This window comes from Uloborus diversus, chromosome 10 (assembly GCF_026930045.1).
Source record: "Uloborus diversus isolate 005 chromosome 10, Udiv.v.3.1, whole genome shotgun sequence".
Lineage (NCBI taxonomy): Eukaryota > Metazoa > Arthropoda > Arachnida > Araneae > Uloboridae > Uloborus > Uloborus diversus.
In genome coordinates this window covers 27,157,622-27,178,976 of record NC_072740.1, presented here as the reverse complement: position 1 = coordinate 27,178,976, position 21,355 = coordinate 27,157,622, and the positions used below count along the sequence as shown (strand labels likewise).

At 32.2% G+C, this 21,355-nt stretch overlaps 1 protein-coding gene across 1 annotated transcript in view; it reads left to right on the top strand.

The window, feature by feature from the left end:
- LOC129231481 (lysosome membrane protein 2-like) overlaps positions 1 to 20,605 on the top strand; it is a 34,588-nt gene extending 13,983 nt beyond the window's left edge. Inside the window, exons 2-12 of the mRNA XM_054865810.1 lie at positions 8,788 to 8,945; positions 9,855 to 9,999; positions 12,525 to 12,761; positions 13,450 to 13,541; positions 15,064 to 15,353; positions 16,011 to 16,129; positions 16,245 to 16,318; positions 16,424 to 16,475; positions 17,518 to 17,670; positions 17,783 to 17,915; positions 19,038 to 20,605. Coding sequence (XP_054721785.1) covers positions 8,788 to 8,945; positions 9,855 to 9,999; positions 12,525 to 12,761; positions 13,450 to 13,541; positions 15,064 to 15,353; positions 16,011 to 16,129; positions 16,245 to 16,318; positions 16,424 to 16,475; positions 17,518 to 17,670; positions 17,783 to 17,914 — 1,452 coding nt within the window. The 3' untranslated portion in view covers position 17,915; positions 19,038 to 20,605. The remainder of the gene's footprint in view (positions 1 to 8,787; positions 8,946 to 9,854; positions 10,000 to 12,524; positions 12,762 to 13,449; positions 13,542 to 15,063; positions 15,354 to 16,010; positions 16,130 to 16,244; positions 16,319 to 16,423; positions 16,476 to 17,517; positions 17,671 to 17,782; positions 17,916 to 19,037) is intronic.
- The last annotated feature ends 750 nt before the right edge of the window (positions 20,606 to 21,355 follow it).

Sequence of the window (21,355 nt, the reverse complement as noted above, 5' to 3'; positions counted from 1 at the left end):
GTCGATTATTTTTTAATAATATACATATGTGTCAGGGTTAAGAATAAGAAGTTCATTTATCAGTGAAAAAAAATAAATAAATAAAACATGCCCTTCAAAATACAGTAAAACCTGTAAAGTTCACTCTAGTTAGTTGACCACCTGTCAAAGTTGAACACTTTTGTCAGGTACAGAGTTAGACCGATATCATATAGATCAACCTTTATAGGTTGACTCCTGCCTAAGTTGATAGCCCCTTCCACATGGAGTTCTCTTTCCCCTTTCTTTGGGAATCTTAAACTTGAAACTGTTAAATCCTGTTGTGAATTGAGGCAGTGAGAAGCAAAGGGATGTAAGTGGACTTTTCAAGTTTTGAGTAAAATGCGTTTAACGATAACATCCTAGGTAGGCTTTCATTGATTTTTTTTATATCATGCTGTATGGCAGCAATTACCAAGGCTACTAGTACCATCTCTTGCCCCAAGACAGAGGAGAGGTTCACCTACCATGTGTACTGGTTATCTCCAAATTTTAAATTTTGCCACTTATATCCCTTTGCTTCTCGCTGCCTCTATTATGACTTAACTTTAATTCTAAGTATTTATATCACCAACACTATTTCCAGAAAATAAAACCTTGCATTTTTTTTGGCGTAGTCTCTTTTTCTGGTGAAGTAGTACACTGCTTGACGCAAGGATTATCGATTAGGAATAAAATAAAGTTATGCAATCAGACAATTTCCTGGATTTGAAAACTTTTGACATAGTTCAAAATTCATTAATGAACAGTAAGATTAAAAAGAACAAGTTCGTTTCAAAAGTAAAGAATAAGAAGATAAAAAGCATCTGTTGTCTTAAATAAAAGGAGATCACTCTCCCACCCCTCCACACCCCGTAAATTATTTAAAACAACGAAATATTTTAGCTTTCGTCAAACTAAAGCAAAACTGCTGATACAAATTATTGTCGAATCAGAAATCAGAGCGTAACAAAAATATGTAACCAATTCAAAAAGTGAGGCTATAATTAACGCGTGTAACTTACATTCTTCCTGGAAAGCAACACACTGTGGTTAAGTAAGTTCAAGGTTTTGAATTATAAATTATAAAGCAAATATTAGAGCACCTACAAGCTCTATCAATCAAGCAGCGCTGTTTACTTGCGATTGCTTTCTTATTTGTGACGATTTTCCTTAATGATCCTAATGAATGCTCTCATCTTTCAAATGGTTGTTACCCGAGAGATCATCTCGAAGCACCCAATTCCCTCATATTGGGGATGGGATGGTATTGTGACATCCACGTGTTTGCCGGTGCTTGTCTTTATACAAGAACAAATGCACTAAATTATATTGCTCGTTTAAAGGTCCCCGTGTGAGACTTTGCATTCAGAGGCCCAAGAGAAGGTTAATATTATATAATTGCCAGAGCAACAGCATTGAAAAGACTACTGATCGGTTTGCGCAACACTTCAGTCAAAAGTCAAAGACCTGATTATTAAAAGGTAGTTTTTAGAAGGGAGAATTATAGGTAGACATATCCGTGAGAATTTTTAGATTCTCAAGCTAATTGACATTTTATGGGGGAAATATAGAAAGCTTGTTGAAATATTTTATGACGCAAGCATTATTGTCAGAATTTGCGAAATTTAGTTTCATATAAGTCATGAAAGTACATGTTGAATCAGTAAATACTTTTTAGACCAAGTATAAATAAAGCATATTAAAAGATTTTAATCGTGTAAAGTTATACTTTTGTGTGATAAAATATTTATAAAATGCATGCCTATAAATAACTGTCTTGCATTATTTATAGTTTTGAGTTATATAAGTTATCAAAAAAACACTTATATCTAAAACACTGTTGTATTATTTTATGCTGAATTGCTTAAATAAATCTGCATTCCGGAAGCGGTGTCAATGTTTAAATATATATTTTGCTCAGCATCTTTGTTAAGGATACTGATACAATTTAACCTGCGTAAGTTGACCCATTGCGGCGTACTACTTTTGTGGTCAACTTATAGAGGTTGATTTTCATGATATAGGACAAAATTCTGTACCTGAGAAAAGCAATCAACTTAAGACAGGTGGTCAACTTTACAGGTTTTACTGCACTCCAAACTACCGTAAAAGTTTTTTTTTTTTTCTTTCTCGAACAAATCAAACCATATACTTTTTTATTGCTTCACTATTCACTTAAACTCACTTAGTGTTTTCTGAAAAACAGTAAATTGCAGTAAAATAATTGAAGTTTTAAAATTTACGTTTCTAAAAAAATCATTTTAGTATATCAGTCAGTCCTTTTTATTATTTACAGGCTTCACTCTAATATTTATTTAATGTTTATCACGTGAGAAGGGAAAAACCACGGTTCAAATTTGTATTTTTAAGTAGAGAAACGAAAAAATTTTCCCTAACAGTCTAGTGCTCTTCAAATCTTCCTCTCTTGCCTTTCCTACGTAGTTTAAGGTGTTAGACATTGTATATTAATTGACCATTTGGCTTTACGCTTCTACATGTTAAATTTACCTTACATAAAGTCTGCCAAAATGTACCCCTCATACTTATCAAATTTATTTCCCCACTTATTTCCAGCTCTTTTATTTATGTCATTTTCAGTGGAAGGCTTGAAACTGCTTTATTTTTTATATCAGTATGACATATTTTTGATTTAAAAAGAACTTAAGCTTATTGCGGTGTCAGAAGAAAGACAACTATCTCTAAAATCAGTAAAAAATTAGACTGCGTTTACTTGTGTGATAGACTACCATAATTTCCATATAAACTGATTGTCTAGCTATTTTTGCACCAGCATTGTAGCTTTTTTCTTTTAAGTAAAATCCCAAATGTTTAGCCTATTGCAGTCATAATTTTTAAAATGCTGTTATAAATTTCACTACCAAAACAAGTTTTAAAACATTGTTTAGATAATTATACCCACACACATGACTTCCTATCATACTTTTATTGTGTTACTGTGTCTAACATCAAGTTTCAACGGAAGGTTTGAGTTCAAGGAAGATCAAGGCTATAGTTAAAAAGGGTTGCAGGTGAAGATTACTTTCATTACGTCTAAGGAACTGCGCAGTTGACGTTTTGAAAAAGAAACTTGATCAAATAGCCTTAAAATTTTATTTACTTTAATATTACATTCTAGAAAATAAGTTGATGGTTTTTTTTATTAATGCATGTTTTCTTATGATTGTTTCGAAAACTCATAGTTTTCCCAGTTTTGCGTAATCTTAGCAGATTATGCAAAATTTCTAAGGATTATGTTTCTCGAAATTTGATTAAACATTTTTTCAAATTCTAAAGACACTAAAGCAGCCAGCAGAGGCGCAACGAGGGGGGGGGGGGGGGTTAGGGGTAAAAACACCTCCCTGAGACATTGGTTTCAACATAAATGCGTATTCTAATACAGTAGCTTAAACATATGAAAAAACTTTTGATCAATAAGCTCCCTCCAGAAGGTATTTGTGATCAAAAAAACTCCTCCAGAAGGTTTTCCTGGCTGCGCTAGTGGCAGGCAGAAATGCTAAACAAAAGGACCTGCAGTATTCAGTAGCTTAAAACGATGAGAAATTGCGTATAATGGAGCTTTCAATTTTCGAAGATTTTTATTTTATTTAGAATTTTGATACGTAGTGCTCTGAATTTTACTTCGAAAACGTAACTCACTGAATAAAGTGAACACATGCACATTCACATGTGCAAAACATGAATTATCTCATTGATCCTGTATCCCCTCAATTATCTCAGTATCCCTGAAATATGTTAAGCGTAGGTAATATTGTGCTCATGGTGTTTTGCAGGGGCGTCACAGGAGGGGGTAGCACTCGGGACGAGTCTCTGCGACACTACTGCTAAATTGCTATTTATTAAGAAAATGTTTTTGGCTCTACAATTGTTGCAGATAAGAATAATTTCTTTCCTTTGGAGTTGAATACTTATTGTCATTTTAATTGACTTCGAGTTTCAATCGTCAGCTAAAACGAAAATTTCATTCCATTTGAAATCGCTGCAATAAAGCTGTTCATCATCCAGGGCTTTTTCATGTCACTGCCCGAGGTGATCCCTTGCTCACCTCCCCACTTGGATGACCCTAATATCAAACTGTTCTGATAATCTGAGCACATGATTGCAACAGTTATTAGTCCTCTAGGAAATGGATTTTTGTGAATGAACTGCTTGGCATTGCTTTTAGGGCCGTGTAGGGGGAGGGGTGCGATTATATTTTTCTCTGACCCAGGGTTTAAAAGGGGTTCCAAATTTTAAAAGACTGATTTTTGAGAAAAGATGCATGGACTCCAAAGAAATGCGGTGAGCACCAAAATTTTGCACAGCTCTGATTTCTCCAAAGACTTCATTTAATGGGTCATCAGTTCATAACGATAGTAACTTGTCTACGGTTGTTTAAATTAGATTTCAGTGAACACGTTATCAAGTACATGACCACAATAATGCGTCTACGGCATAATAAAATCAATAGAAAGATTGTCTTTGGTGTGAAAAATAAATGTGCATATTTAGGGTTTAAAGTGGTGCTGAATTGCTTTAACTGCTACTGGCCTTTCCCGCCAAAGATAAATATAGTCAAAACCCATTCGAAAATGAAAGTGTAAAGTACATCCAAATGCTAATTATCACAAAAGTATATTAATTACTATTCAAGTGTCATTTGCAATCACAAGATTATTTGCAATCCGAATATTTTGTTCTTTCAAAAGGCAAGAAGTTATTTAAATATTTCTCTAACGCATTGAATATACTCCGTGGGAATTCCCAGCCGAAAGTAACTACTACTGCATTTCGACACCATCCTTGGAAAGTCTCCCATAGCTTTAGAGGGAATCAACCATGATCGTAGCTCAGTAGGAATGTGAAGACTTGTTTAAGAAAGCTAAAAAGTGTGCAAATAACATTTCCTCATTAAATGAAATATGGCTTTCCAACACTGGTGGGGCTTGTAAATGACAAAATGGAAACAACGGAGTGATACTTTTTGGTAACTGAGTGAAGAAAAATTTTAAGGAATATAAAATGAAAATGTTTAAACAATGCAAAGAATAAAAGAATAATAATGCAAATTTATTTAAACTGTATTTTCCCAAGGATTGTATAGCTTACTCAAAATTCAAAATAATAGTACTCGATTACATGAGCTTTTTTTAATGAAAATAGCAAGAGCTCTAAGAAGAAAGGGAAAACATAAAATAAAATTTAAAAAATTGTGAACTTTAGAAAATGTTAGAGACCAATAAAAGCTGTAAACATAATTTTAGCAATCGAAAAAAAATGGTTGGAATTAATTTTAAGATGATACTGATCGTCTTATGATGCGTTTTTTGAGAGTAACTGAGAATTCGTGACAGAAACCAAAATACATCAGTTTTAATTTATGCTTCAAAGCCATTATCCCTTTAATTTTTCGTTTAAGAATCTACTGATTTACTTGATATATTCATTTTTAGTTTTTAATATACTCAAGCCTAAATTACTAACGCAAGGGTGCCCCCCCCCAAGAGCAAGGGCGCCCCCCTAAATATTGCAAAGACCCCCCAAACAGCAAGAGATCCCCCCCCCAAAAAACAAATACCCCTCAACCCCCCTAAATATTTCAATGGCGTAATCTGCGCCGTGACCCCCTCCCCCAGGTTTGCACCCCTGACTGATGATGATTTTTAACTTTTTAAAAAGTTCAAGTGCAACTGGAAGATAAAATTATTTTCATATATTTAGTAAAGTTCGGGACAAAATTTGTGATATACAAAAGCAATATTTTTTTAAACAACTGTTATAAAAGCGTTATTTTTTTTTCATAAAAACTGCTATTAAATTTTTGTTGATCTGAATTAAGTAACTTTTAAAGTAATGGGTGGCAATATTTTCTCCCTCCCTTTTCTGTAATTCAGTTTTTTCGCCACGAATGTACAAAAAGAAATTTCAAGTACAACAATATCTAAATTCGGCCGCCTTTATGTATAAAATGGAATTAACAAGTATCGCTATCATACCACAATTTCCAAATCAATGAATTGTTAAAAATCGTATCAATAAAAGTTTCCTCCTTCACAAATCATTAGAAAACGGTTTTTATTTTGTTATAATTGTGAACATTAAAATTACAAACAGTTTAAAGTGTCAGTTGTCAAAAATGTTTAACGTTAAAGCAAAAGTGTTATGTATCTCGGCGTTATACGTATAATTTCAGGAAAAAAAAATATTTAAAACAAACATCAAGGAAGCCTTGTATGAAGAGAAAATGAAAGTCATAAAATCGTAATTATTTCGTCTCTGAAAATTCATCCAATAATTACTAATAAACTGCTTTCAACTATTTGCCCTGTCATGCACTTTTGACCTGACGTTTTCTGACGAAACCAGTGACGTCAAAAGAGAGAACTACTATTATATACTTCTATAAATAATAAATGGCCGTATCAGACGCAGTTGCCAATAGTCAACTTGTCAAAATCCAGACAACAGGAGCGGTCAAGATGTATTGATGAAAAAGAAGACGACACGAAGTTGCTCAAGAATTTCTCGCAAGTCATCTTTCTATCATACTGAATTTGATCTGTCTTCACTGCCATAACCCGGAGCTATAACATCAAAACTGGCATTTAACTTGGGAATTCCCTGATATGTGATTTCTAAGATCGCTTTCAATACGGATTCCTTGCGTATTCTTAGAATACGTAAACATGAGATATTTTACAGAGAGGCCTTTATTTTATTTTATATTTTTTATTTACTGAATTTGCATAAAAGGAAATGTTTGATATTTTTATGTCAGATCTGTAAAAAAAGAGAGAGAAAATAGAACCTCTCAATTTATTCCTAAGTACAAATTTAAATAATGAGGCGTTTATTGCTTTCTAGTACAGCTACACTTTGAGACTAAAATATTATGTGGATTTATTGCATGCGTATGTATGCAGATAATTCAGAAAGTTTTGTAGAGTTGGTTTGAAAAAGCCTGCAGCGTCATTTTCAAAAGTTTTTTGTTAACTGAGACGATCCTCAGGCGATAAAAATCATATACTCAAACATTAATTTTAATTACACTAATCTTTAACTTTTTCTGCAGCATTTTGTATTGAGAAATGATTTTTAACACTTTGCATGAATTTTGTAAAAGTTTGATACAAAAGTCTGTACAAATTTTTAATCAAGATCAAAGCTCCATTTTAGTAAATGTTAATTATTTTGCTGAAGATCCATAATGCATAATCTAATGACTTGATTAAAAATGGAAACCAAATTTTCACACAAAAGCTGGTAAAAGTGTGATTCGCTTTGAGATAACTTAATGAAAATGTTTTCAAGGAATTAATTTGAAAATTGATGTTTTTACTGATAAAATATCAATTTTTGCTCCCATTATTTTGATCCAAGTCTCGTTCATACAGCGATTTTTGCAGATGGTTTGATCTTTTATTTTTAATTTCTATGTTGGATTTCTTTTTGGCATTCACTACGTTTATTAAGGAGCGATTTTTGTTGTTTTCATTGCACAAGTTCAGTGGCCAAAATTGTCAACAAAGAATCGCGTTTTGTTCTTTCGTGACATTGAGACTTTTACCTGTTTGACTACGTGGTCACGTAGTAAATAAAACATACAGTTGAAGAAAGATTTCAAGGAGAAATTTGTTTCGTTTTCGAGTTCCTTTTAATAGAGGGCATAATAATTTTGTTTTCTCCAGAACCTTCCTTTATCGATGTGTTTGCAAAAAGTTAGTGTCAATGCACACAATGCAGACAACGTTAAGTTATTGTTCGTTTAAGTAAACCAGGATGGATATTAAAAAGCCAGATTATAATCACCTTAATACTTTGTATTGAAATAACAGTATTGAAAATAGATGCGTTTTAGCCAAAAATGAAAAACAAAGAATGTGTTCCAGCTTTGTTAATGAATTTTTAGTGCATTCAGGCATGAAATTTTATCACTCCTCCCCCCCAAAAAAGAGATAATAGGTTACTTCCTATTTAGAAGTTTCGAAGAAGTTTTCTTTCAACAGCATATCAGACTTTTTTAAGATATCTTTTTCGTCATTGCTTTTTTCATAAATCGCTCATCCGTTGGAGTTGACACTCACCTATACTTATTTTCAAAACTTTGCACTAAGTACTGAGCGATGTGAACACTCACAACTTTAATCAAAATAAATTGATACCAATATTGCAACATAAATCCTTAACAACCAACATAATAGCATTATTTTCAAATTTCTTACTTTTGTAATATTTATTATTTCTTGGAATTTTAGATAGTTATAAGGCGCATAAAAAAGACTTTAGATGAATTAGCTTAACTAGTGGACAAATTGCTACTTATCTAAAATTTCTAGTCCTTGGTTCAATAATGAACATCTTGGGTATGTTATACTGCTAAAGATAACGTGGAGCATCACCAACTGCTTCATCGAAACAATACCGTATTACTTAGTATTTCTGCATTGAAATAAAATAAACAAAATTTAATAATATAAGACTACTGAAATATTTACATGAACTTTTGTTAAACAGTACTAAAACTGCACAACTAAATTTTAACTATTTGCAATAGTAATATTTTAGTTTAAAAATTGAGGTACATTCTATCTGCTTCGAAACCTATTGGATCCGGTGTAGTCGATCTATTTTCAGGTTGATTTGTTCAATTAGTTTAATTATTAGAGTTTTTCGTCTAATTACTCGTTTTAAGTAAAATAATATCATAAATTAAATATTCAATCACTAATTTATGTATAAAAATGTTGAATATTTTAAAGAACTCCAGATTAAGGTATGCTTGAATTTTAGGAGCTTGTTTTGAGACCTGGCAGTGAATTTTACGATATTTGGAAAGAGCTCCCGATTCCGATTTACCAAAGAATTTTTATCTTCAATATCACGAATCCTGATGAATTTTCTAACGGAGCTAAACCAAAAATTCAAGAAATAGGACCCTTTGTTTTCAGGTATGTAAAGTCAAGCCCTAGTGCCATTTTCAAATTATTTGTATTCCCAAAACTTTTAACTCAAAACTTTTTATGCATTCGTTCTTTATTTTATTTCATTTTTATTTATTTACTTATTTATAATAATTATAATTTTTTTATTGTGAGTTATTTCACATGAGTTTATTTTTATTTTATTCATTTAGATTAATGTATTTTATGATGGTAATACCTTGCAAAAAAAAAACCGGTTTGACTGTATATGTTACGCATTATTAAAATAAGAGAATATATGCAAAAGAATTGTGCTAAAAATTTAAATTACCAAAATAAAATATTTTGATTGATTTTTTTTATTGCTTTTATTGTTTGAATTTCATTACAACGACATTTTCGTTACGATGAATAAAATTTGCGATCCCTTGAAGTTCGTTGCAACGCGGTTTCACTCTATATATTTTACATTTTTTGTCGAAGTATATTTGTCATATATTTATCATTAAAAAGCACAGCATGATTAAGTTTATTATATGTGCGCCATGGGATTTGTTGCACATCTGCAAAAAAAGTGCGACTTAACTACCGGATTTACCCTATTGTGCATGGATTATTAGTGCCCGGATTACCCTATGAAAATGTCCCGAAATATCTCTTTGACCATAGTTCGATTAGTTTTTGCAATAAGCAACAAGATTTAAAAACTTGACATTTTTAGACTGAAAAATATCTCGAGAAAGCAAACTGTTTGAATTCTGCGTAAGCTTGAATCCAGTTTTGACAGGAATCCATCATCAGGCTCCAATTTCCCCTCGAGCTTGTTGATGGAAAAGCGACTCCCGCTGTGGTATTGCCGAAGAGAAAGTGTTAATTTGTAACATTGAAACGGGTGGTCTTGCATGTTTTAGAATTACATTTTCGATATTTATACAGAGGTCGATGGCTGAAGGAAGGAATGCATTGGAATGAGACAGACGGAACAGTAACCTACAAAGATATCAAAGAGTATACTTTCGTCAGAGAGCTCTCAGTCGGGGATCAAGAACAGAAAATTTACACCCTAAATGGTCCCTTGCTGGTAAGATTTCTTTATACCATAGCTTCATAGTGATTATATGATTTATTTTTTCAATATACTGGTGTTATAATGAAACACATTTTTATACTGTTTTAGAGAAGACATATGTTGATATGTCTGTATATTCTGTAGCCGGGGCGTGTACAGAAATTCTGGGGCCAGTCACAAATGACTTTTCCGGACCCCCTCCAAATTTTTACCTTTATATTTCACGCCTAGTTTTAAAAATATTGGCCCCCCTTCAGGCTTGGGCACGGGTCAACAGGAGTCCTTTCTCCCCCCCCCCCCCCGTGCACACCCCTGACTATTTGTATTATTATACTGATTTTATTAATTACTTTAGTTACTTTGATAGTAATTGATCGCAATCTGAAAATTTATAGTTAATTATTTTACTGTAGTGAATTCAGTGAGAACTGACAGTGGAAGTAAACAAAGCAGCGTGACACTTGTCGATACCGTTGTTTGGTTGACGACGGGATTTCGAAAACAGCGCCAATCAGATAAGCGAAATGTTCCTGAAAGGAATCGCCAATCCAAGGAGTAATTCATGAAAGTGGTAAATGTTGGCACCAAACAGCAACCCGCTTTGTTTACTTCCACTATCAAGTCTCCCTTAATGCACTATAGAGCACAGAAGGTATAACGTTTGCCATAACCTCGTTTTCGCTCCAGGGATGGACTGATACCCCTAAAAGGGCGCTGGACAAGCTACCCAAGAGCACAGACAGTTTGTTTAAAAAAAGGGGGGGGGGGATACACCCGACCGAGCAATAAAACGAGGTAATATGAAACGAAGAATTTTGTCATAAAATTTATGTCTAAGGGGATTCTATAGCCACGTGTGGAACAGTTAAAAATAGTTAATGAATAGAACTTTTTGGTGCTGCTCGCGATCGATTTTTTTGAAAAAATAGAGCTAAATCGACCACCCTTCTGCCTAATTTTTCGAAACTGAACTTCCAAAAACGCAGACAAACTTTGATGATGTTGCGGGCAGGGGGGTTCCAAGGCTCTTCCCAAAAAATATTTTGGAATTCAAGGCCTAAAAGACGAAGTTTTTTAAGAAGTTATTCAGTGACACTATGTGGAGGGATTTAAACGATCTCCATCTTAAATTTTCTGAATCGTAGTTTTTTTATTTTCAGATTTCATACAGGAACAGTCGGACCCTTGTCCGAAAATTTTCCTAATTGATGTCTTAAAAACGTGACTAGAAACCATGCTTCGTAACGTGTGGGAGGTTGGCAAATTTTCCAAATGGATGCTACAAAAAAACTATCTTAAACGATTCTCGATGTTGTTAGAAGGCGAGGTGTTTGCTAGTTCTTCCCTGGAAATTTTTCGAAATTGAAGCCCTGAAAACGAGATTTGAGACGTTCTTTAATGGTTTTGGCGAGGGGGGGAGGGGTTTTCCGAAGCTTTGCATTTGAAGACATTCTTATTTTTAGATCGAGATAGGAAAAAGAAATGGAAGAGGGCGGGGGGGGGATGAAAGAAATAAGAGATGTAGGACGTAATTAACTTATCAATAATCCGCAACTATTGAAAATTTTTATTTTAATTTTCTTTTCAAAAGAAGTTAAGGATTTTTCCCAACTTTTTTTCTTTTCATATTAAAATTACTTTGTTTTCCCAAGGCACGATATTTTCTTCTTTAAATGAATGTTTTTGAGAAACATTCTACTTATCCTTCTGGAGACGGGGGGGGGGAGGGTTTGCACCACTGTGTGCATCTACTATATAGAACAACACGATCCCCCCTCCTTCCACCCCTAGTTGGAGATGCTAGAGGCTGAGCGAAGGCGATGATATTGAAAACAGTTGTTTCGCCGTTGTCTTCACCTAATCATCTATTCACATTTGAGGCAATGAGAAGCAAAGGGATGTAAGTAGACATTTTCAAGTTTGGAGCAAATCGCGTTTAAAGTTCTGGTCCTAGGTTGACTTTCACTGAAAAGTATTTCTAAATCATGCTTTATAGCAGCACCTATCAGGAATATTAACACCATCTCTTGCCCCAAGACAGAGTAAAGGTTCATCTATCATTTGTACTGGTTATGCCCAACTTTTAAATTTTGTCGCTTACATCCCTTTGCTTCTCACTGCCTCATTTGTAGTTTTTATTTTTTTTTGAGGGGAGGGGCTCCGTTTTGAGGGTACTCCGTAGCATCTTAGGGGGGTGTGCCATCGTCTTGGAAGGAGAGGACACCCCTGGTTAAACGATGCAAAATTCCCTAGCGCGCGTTTAGGATTCTAGTTAATATGTTTCGAATTCAACTCATAGTATTTTTTTGTTTTTTAAACTAGTAAGCCTTTTTAGCTTTCTTCCTTTAGACGCTTACTATGCAAGATAATAAAAATATTAGCTTATGTAATTCTAGAAGTTGGAAATAAAAAATGCATACAAAATTAAACTAATCATATATTAATTATTAAAATTTTGCTCTATTGATGAACATATTGTATTTTGCTTACATCTTATGATTTGAACATAAATCGATTTCATTCATTATCATTTTTAGGCTGTCATCAATTACGTCGAAGATTACGCTCCATTTTTCATACGTTCATTAGTCGCCGATATCATGAATGGCATCTTTGAAAGCTACAATGAGACGCTTCTTGTGCAGAAAACAATCCGGGAAATTATCTACGAAGGATACTACGAACCAATGGTTGCTGACTTAACAAAAGTTGTTGAACCTTTCATAAATTTGCCACTCAAGCTTGTCAATGATACTTTTGGAATTTTACACGAAGTAAGTTAGTTTTGTCAATGAAACTTGCAAAATAAGCAACAATTTGATTCATTAATCAGAAAATCATTCGACTAAAAATCAATTTTAAAATGCATCCATGATTGAACAATACATTTTCTCAACTGACCATGCTATTACACTATACAATGGAAACCTGAAACATGAGTGAGTACGGTGAGTAGTATCCGCCCGTTAATTCCGCATTTAAATATTATTTTGCCCACTCTTTCTCAGATTTATAGTATAGCTATTACATAGTGCTCATCTTGAAATCATCTTAAAATCCCCATCAATATAAGGACAACTTTACTTTTAAATCCCTGTTAGATCGAGGACATCAGCTTCTTAAAATTTCCGCTTAAATAAGGAACACCGAAAAACTTGACAAAATAAGACCGGTAAAAATGGCTTCCCTGGAATTTTCCGAATCCGTTAGTAATGGTCCCAGAGCCCGAATCCCAACCGCCCTGAGATATTATCAGGACAAGACATGCATACAAACATTTGGCTATTCTGAATCTAATTTTTAAATTTTACTTAACGCTACATAAATTTTTCAGAGCTAATCAAAAACATGATCGTGTTGCATGGAGTATTAACGTTTTAACTGCAATATCAAGTCGTTTCAGATTGATTAAAAATGTAAAGAATTTTCATTTTCCATTAATAATGTACAAATATTTTACAGAGAAAGCATATCGGAGATGGAGTATTCACTATAAAATCAGGTGCCCGTGGAATTGAAGATTATGCCGCAATTCAGATGTGGAATAATCAGACGTAAGTGATCATTATTATTTTTTAAAAATTATTATTTATTTTTTTGTTAAGTTGATTTTAAGGGGTATTTTTTATTTTAAGTCTTCGTTATTATTTGTTCGTTATTCACGCAGGAAACAACAATTGCTACAAAGTGACTAAACTCTAGACTAGATCAAGATACGAATGGCATGTAGTTTTATCGGGGAATGAAGAAATTTCTTTTACGGTTTCAAATGTGTCGAAAGCCGTTTTGCGGTTGTTCCCAGTTTCGCAAAGACAACAATCTCCCTTATCTTTCTGTGCCTTCATAGGCAAGCCATTCTCAAATTCGAGGAAACAACTTTACTTCTCACCCTTTTCTTAACTGATAAGCTGCATGTGCTCAGGTTAAGTAGAATTTAAAGGAAATGCACAACTCGTTTAGATTTCTACACAACTGTCAAGACACTTTCTCTGCAACAAGAGAACAAAATTCCTATCAGTAATGATACCTTGATTAGACGCCTGCTGCATATGAGGAAAATAGGTTAGGGGCCTGAGTGGGAACATTACTGAAAGGCATGATTAGTAGTTCGATATAAAAGTAAGACATCAAATCTAATTGTATAAATAGTTTAATCTACAGCTTACTTCTAATTTTATAGTCCGCAAGATTGAGTCATCTAATTATAACACTCTCTTTATTTATTTTTTATTTTTTCTCTTACCTTTTTTTCTTCTTTTTCTTTCAAAGAATGATGATTTGCTTTTTAGAATCGAATGTATAAATTTGTTTTAATCGAGGAATGCATAACTGTTTTACACTATCGATTGAAAAAGAGAAATACAAATTAATTACCGCATTGCAGCACATTAAGTTATCGTTACATGAAAACTTCTTGTTCTTGAGATGTTCTACTTTCTTACATAATAATATTGATTTGAAATTATTGAGTAATATGTTTAGAGGACAGTTTTTAAAACTAGAAACTAACTGAGCTGATACATTTACGAGCTTACGTTTTTACGTGTTGCCTGATGAGAGCTCTGTAGTACAACTTAATCAGCGGTTAAAACGGGTGAAAAACGTTTGAGGTAACTTTCATTCATCCAACTTTTCCCGTATACCATTGTTTTACATTATCGATATGCTGTAGAAAAACTCTTCTAAAATCAAACATATTTTGCAATACATGACCTCGATTTGTTTTTTAACAAATCAGCGCGACTCAGTAATGACAGCCCTATCCAGAATACTTTTTGGTAGTAAGAGCAAAAATGCAGAAAATTTACTGTGAAACTCCCTCAAAAGAGTAATAAAAATGATCTTAAATATCTTACCAATGATAGATGAACGTTTTTGTGGTTCTAACATGTGGATATTAGCAGTGTGGCAACCAGTCAAACCCAAATTAAGAAACTCAGCTTAAAAGTTCTTTTCTGAGTCATTAGAGCATCTTTAAGCAACACAAAATTTTTTAAAAAATATTTTTTCAAACCTGTTGCATGCGACAAATCAATTTTGCATTTTCAATAATATACTTTTTCCATCTGTTTTTAGGTCTGTCAATTGGTGGAATGATAAATATTGTGATCAAATAAATGGAACGGATGGTGTTCAGTATGCTCCTGGTGTCCTAAGGAATCAAACATTGAGCATATTTAACCCTAATTTATGCAGATCAATGCCAATAAAATACGTAAAAGATGTAACAGTCCATGGAATAAAAACTCTTCGATTCGGAATGCCAGAAAATATTTTGTCAAATGCTGCTACCAATCCTGGGAACAAATGTTACTGCCATAGTTCACATTGTCTCTCAGGCATTTTGCCATTGAACTGTAAACCAGGTGTGTCTTATTTTCTTTTAGTTATTTTTATGTGTAAGAATACTCGGATACGGATTACAACAAAAAGTATTTAAACTAAATACGGCGAACTTCAGTTGTAAAGTGCAAAGAAAAACTGGTTTTATCCTTTGAATTTTAATATCACACCTTTTGTTAGAAGTAAAACTATTCTCAAACGAGGCCAGAGGGCTTCAGGTATATTGCGAAGTGCGGACACATTGATTGGATCCTTCTGTCGAAAAACTCTTAATTTCAAGCGAGCAGCGAATTCATTATCTAGATCGTAACTTAAGTTTTAAAAAAGTTGCACTTCATAGAAACTAGACATACAGATGCAGAACACACTGATTCCAACTCTCTCTCTCTCAAAATCTCGTAAAATTATTAATATAATATTAAGATTTAACAGCTGAATGGTACAACAGAAAAGAGATCGTTATTCTCTACCGAAAAGCAAAAATATAAAATTCTAGCAAGTCAAATGAAGACTAAACTACTCACGGTATTATGCATACACATACATGCTATCAACATTTTAAATTAACGTTAAAAAAGCAATGTTTTGAAAGTATTTTCTCCATTCTTGTAATACAAATTGTTTTATGATCAAAAGTTAAGTATATTATATTTTTCTTATGCATCAATTTTTATACATAGGTGCTCCTTATGTGATTTCGTTTCCTCATTTTTTGAACGGAGATTCAAAACTTCAAGCAGCAGTTGACGGTGTTAACGCTTCACTTGATAAACATAAAACATATGTTGATATCGAACCAGTATGTATGACTTTGTTTCGTTGTTTTCAAGGTCATTGAATTGTATGATCATACATGTATGCATGTTTCTGTTTCTTAATTACTACAACTATAATTTTTTAATTGCTTTTTACAGAATACTGGCTTTGTTTTAAATGCAGCATTCAGGATACAGTTAAATGGTGTGACAAGAAGGATAGAAGAGTATAAGTAAGTAGTTTTGTACAAACTTCTATCACAATGCATTTTATACTTAAATGCAACGTTTATTTGAAAGAAAAAAAACTTCTCTAATCACTTTTATTTCTTTCATAGAGCCCTACAAAAAGTAACAGACAGTATAGTTCCTGTGTTGTGGATGAGTGAAGTAAGTACATTATTAATTACGGAATATTAATTTATTTACAGTCGAAAAGTAGTAAATGTCTCTGAAAATACGTATAAAAATTCAAAAGTTTTCAGTTGTATTAATAACCTTGAAAATTTGTTACAAAAATGCAAAGAAATTACAGTAATACTTTTTATGTGTTTGATCAAATAAAACTACGGGATGCCCAATCGTGCATTCATTTCTTCCCCTCATATTATTATATGATGGTAATCTTACAATATATATATATATATATATATATATATATATATATATATATTTCATAATTTAAAGAAAAATGATAGATTTTGATATTTTGGATAAATGTAGCAGGATAAATTGAAATGCAGTAAAGAATGAAGTTATGCATGCAATAACGAATTTTATCGAGTTACTTAACACGAAATCTTTAATTTTATAAAATAATTCATTTTATAACTCTGTAATGAGAAGTTAGTTGGCGTTGCTGTTAACACAGGAAAACAAAAATATTTTAATAAGTACTCGGTAATATGTATTTATGATTTAAAAATAACAATTAAAATGTAAACAACTAAAAATGTTACGAATAACAATCTTTAGTTACTTATTTGTACTTCTTAAAGCTTATAAATCTTTTAGGTAGCTATTTCTGTATTTGTTTTTGAAAAGGTAATTTTTTTTATTTTTAAAACTAAACTTATTACTGGTGCTGCGTATTAATCATGTATATGTTGAAATAAATATCTTGATCAGAAAATACAGAAGGTATATATTTACGGTTTTAACTTTCCCACTTTTTAAAAATATGGTTAACCAATTTCTCTTTCGAGAAAAAGAGAAAGGGAGAATGGTTATCAGTCATCTTTTGTTTCAAATCTATAAATTGTGAAAAACAAAGGAATCTTATATTAATTAGCACTTCCATGTGCTCAAATCGATTTGCAAAAATGATCGGTACATGTTTCTTTTACTGTTCTTTTAACTGAAAATTTTGCTGTAGTCTTTGTCAATAATTAATTGACGAAAATGATGTTGATAAAATTCATTTCTGTTTCAGGAAGCTCAGTTAGATGTTTATTTTGCAAATTATTTCAAATCAAGGGTGGAAACTCCAATTATAGTCTTCAAAGCACTGACCATAGCAGCAGTAACTATTGGAGCATTTTGGGCATTGTCTTCCGTTGTGTTCCTGTTGTGTATAGAGGCTAAAGTAAGTTTTAACTCTTCAAGGAAAATACAATAGAGTTTTAAATATGAATTAACACATTATTTTGAGAAATAATTATGATTGCTATTCTCATCCTTATATTTCATTTGTTTAGGTGAAACCAGACAAGTTGAAACATTCATTGGTTTTGAAAACACTAAATTCTGTGTATACAAGTGTTGCTCTTTGGCCTCCTGTTGAAGACGAAATAAAAGAAGCGAATATTACTGAGAAAACTCACTTATGAAGTACGTCAAGTTCTTGTTTTAATAAGATAACAAAAAAGAAGTTTATTAAAAAATCGTCCATTAGTAGTGAAGTGATGCTTAAAAAGATATTTCTCAGTGATTTATGTTTCAGAATTGCAAAAACTCTAATTTAAATCAATAACATTTATTAAAATAAAAATGGCTACAATTAATATTGCACATTTCAGTGGCTTCTAAACCTTGTTGCATCACGGCACCTTCTTAAATTAAGATTTTTCAATAACGTCCAACTCCAGGTATGCAAAGCCTAAACATAATACATGACATGAACTAAACTCATATACTTGTGTTCAGGAAATGATGCAAGGTACCCATTGATCTGTAAGAATTGGCCGGGTGGATTTTGGAATATGAAGTAATTGCTTGTGTTTGTAATCAAATGATCGTTATTTTTTTTTATTTCAGGCAAGCAATGTTTTTTTTTTTTTTTTTTCTCTCGCGTGCATCGATTTATAACATTTTCTTTTATGAATAAAAATTAGCCATTTGATCCCTTTCATTGCTTTCCCTATGTAGCTAATTATCATTAAAAACATTTAGGATAGGCTTTAAATGAGCTCATTAAATTGTTGAATCAGAAGAAAAAGACGGAGTGGGGTACAGTGAAACAGTCTTATTTAGGCAGAGTGAGTTCTCACTGCTCCATCCTGAATTCTGATTCGAAAGGGATGTTTTCTTTTTTCTTTTTTTTAAATAATTTATTTTATGATGTAAGAGTTTTCAACTTGCTGGTCATTTACTTTGCAGGTATTTTTACTTTATTAAAAATGCAAATTAAAAAACGTAAGGCGAAAATATGGACTCTTTCGAATCTCCACAGTCACTGTAAGTGCTCATAGCATCGGAACTAATCGGAATTCTTCACTGAAATTTGGGCAACATATTCTTGAATAGTTTTACTAAAATGTTATGACATAAAAAAGTGGATTTTCTCCCCCCCCCTCAATATGAAAGCAGCATAATCGTTTTAAAACGTGCAACTCTAAAGGAAAAATACATTTGAACAAATTGCTTATTATTGAAAGTTTTAAACAGCTAAAATATTATTAGTTTTAATATGACTGCATATTTTTAAACTAATTTCTCATCTTTTTCTTTTAGGTTGTTTTTCAAAGAAATACCATTTGTGATTCCACATGAACTTAAGTGCTGAGCGCTTTTTAGACTTTTATATATCATAATTTATATCATCATAATCACTTCTACGTATCAAGACTACATCTCCATTAACCTCATTGACGAGCATATGGGTGAATCCTTAAAATCTAAGAAAGATTTTGTTCAAAAATTTATCTAGTCCTTTCATTGCTGGATGGAAACTAGGTAACTATGTATGGTTATGTATGGAGCAGCTCAGAAGTGACACTGAAGAAATTGCTTGTTTCTTACGTTCTGATATCAAGAAAATTTGAAAACCATATTTTCATCCTCAGCGAGTTCATTGATAATTGTTTGTAAAAATCATCATCATTTTAATTAAGGAATCAAACGTAAGAGGAGCCTTAATAACTAATTGTGATATAAAGGCTAACTGGATATTTTGTATATGAACTATATTTTCATACAAGTACTATACATTTTTATGTCTCGGAATACCTACATAGTCAAATGAAATATATTTGTATATTTACCGCATTCAACGCTGGAATTTGTGTATATGTTTCGCTAAAACTTATCTCTTTCAAACCATTAAAACATAATTAAAAAATATAAATTATTTTAAAATTAAATTTTTAAACTAAAATGCTAGTAGTAACAAAACAATTAAGATTTCTGGAAATTGTAGAAACAACAGTACTACTAATTGGACTCAATTAAGGACTGCAAATACATATGAGTTATTTGCTAAAAACATCCGAAAAAGAACAAATCTTATTACAGAATTCTAATCTAAAATTTTACTTATATTTTCACTTTTTCTGTAGAAGACTTAAATCACGTGTTTAGGAGATAATCTCAATATTTCAATGGAAAAAATCTTCAAACTATTCTAATTGATCTTGAATCATTGTTGCTTTTTTTAAAGCGACCTCATGCATAGTGTTATCACTCGCTACTTCAAATTGATTTTCACTCCATTAACTTCAAGAAAAAAAAACTAACAGTGATAAATCAGCACAGCTAAAAATGCTGTTTAAAATCTATTTTAATAATAATAATAATAATAATAATAATAATAATAATATTTAGCATTTTAGTTTTGTTATTTATTTTCTTCAAAATTTATTCGGACGATTATTTTACTCAATTTTTATTTCTTGACTTTTATTTCTTTTGAGTACAGTTAAGTACATAGACATGAATCATTCGCGCTCTCTCTCTAAGGTGAATTTTTTCACAAATTAAAACTTTCTTTTTACGCATTTGCATTCCCTACCTCACTGTACATCCGCATATTTATTGCCAATATGAAAAGAACTGATTTACTGTATGTTTTCAAAATGTTTTTGTGTGGGTATTTTCTGGTAGCAGAATGTGCCAGCTGCTGTGTGATTTATTTTCATTCCTTGGAAACCTGCAACTTTGAATGAAGATGTCATCATTTAAGTTCCAGTATTTATTTTGTCATCTCAACGATAAGTGTTCCTTTATTTATGAAATTGTGAAATGTTTTTTCTTTTTTTTGTACAAATTAATGTAAGTGAATGTTACTAGTAAAATAAATTGTGATTTTATACAAAGCATTTGTTTTCGTTATTCCGCACAAATCATAAAATGAAGGGCTCGGAGCAAAAATGTGATATGCCACATGATGTGAATTTTTCAGTAGGCCAATTTCCAACTTATAAAAAGATATTTGTAGATTTTTTCAAAGGTATTATACATTCTATAGTCTGCAATACTAAAACCAGATATGGTTTTCTGCAAATGATATAATCCATTGTCATGGTCATTTCAATTTTAGTTATGAGAAGCAAACATTTTGATAGAAAAAACTCTTTGTGGCTTGTCACATTTCTGCCCCGAGCCCTTTAAATAAAATACAGTACAGTGAAACCTGTGTAAGTTGACCACTTGCGGTGCACTACTTAAGTGGTCAACTTAAACAGGTGGTCAACTTATAAAGGTTGAATTATATGATAAGACCTAATTCTGTGCCTGAAAATAGCGGTCAACTTAGACAGGTGGTCAACTTTACAGGTTTTACTGTATTTTAAAACTAATATGGTGAAAACATATGTGACACGAACTGCTCCATCTGTGAGCTTTATAGTCTGCAATACTAAAACCAGATATGGTTTTCCGCAAATGATATAATCCATTGTCATAGTCATTTCAATTTTAGTTATGAGAAACAAAAATTTTGATCGAAAAAACTCTTTGTGGCTTGTCACATTTCTGCCCCGAGCCCTTTAAATAAAATACAGTATTTTAAAACTAATATGGTGAAAACATATGTGACGCGAACTGCTCCATCT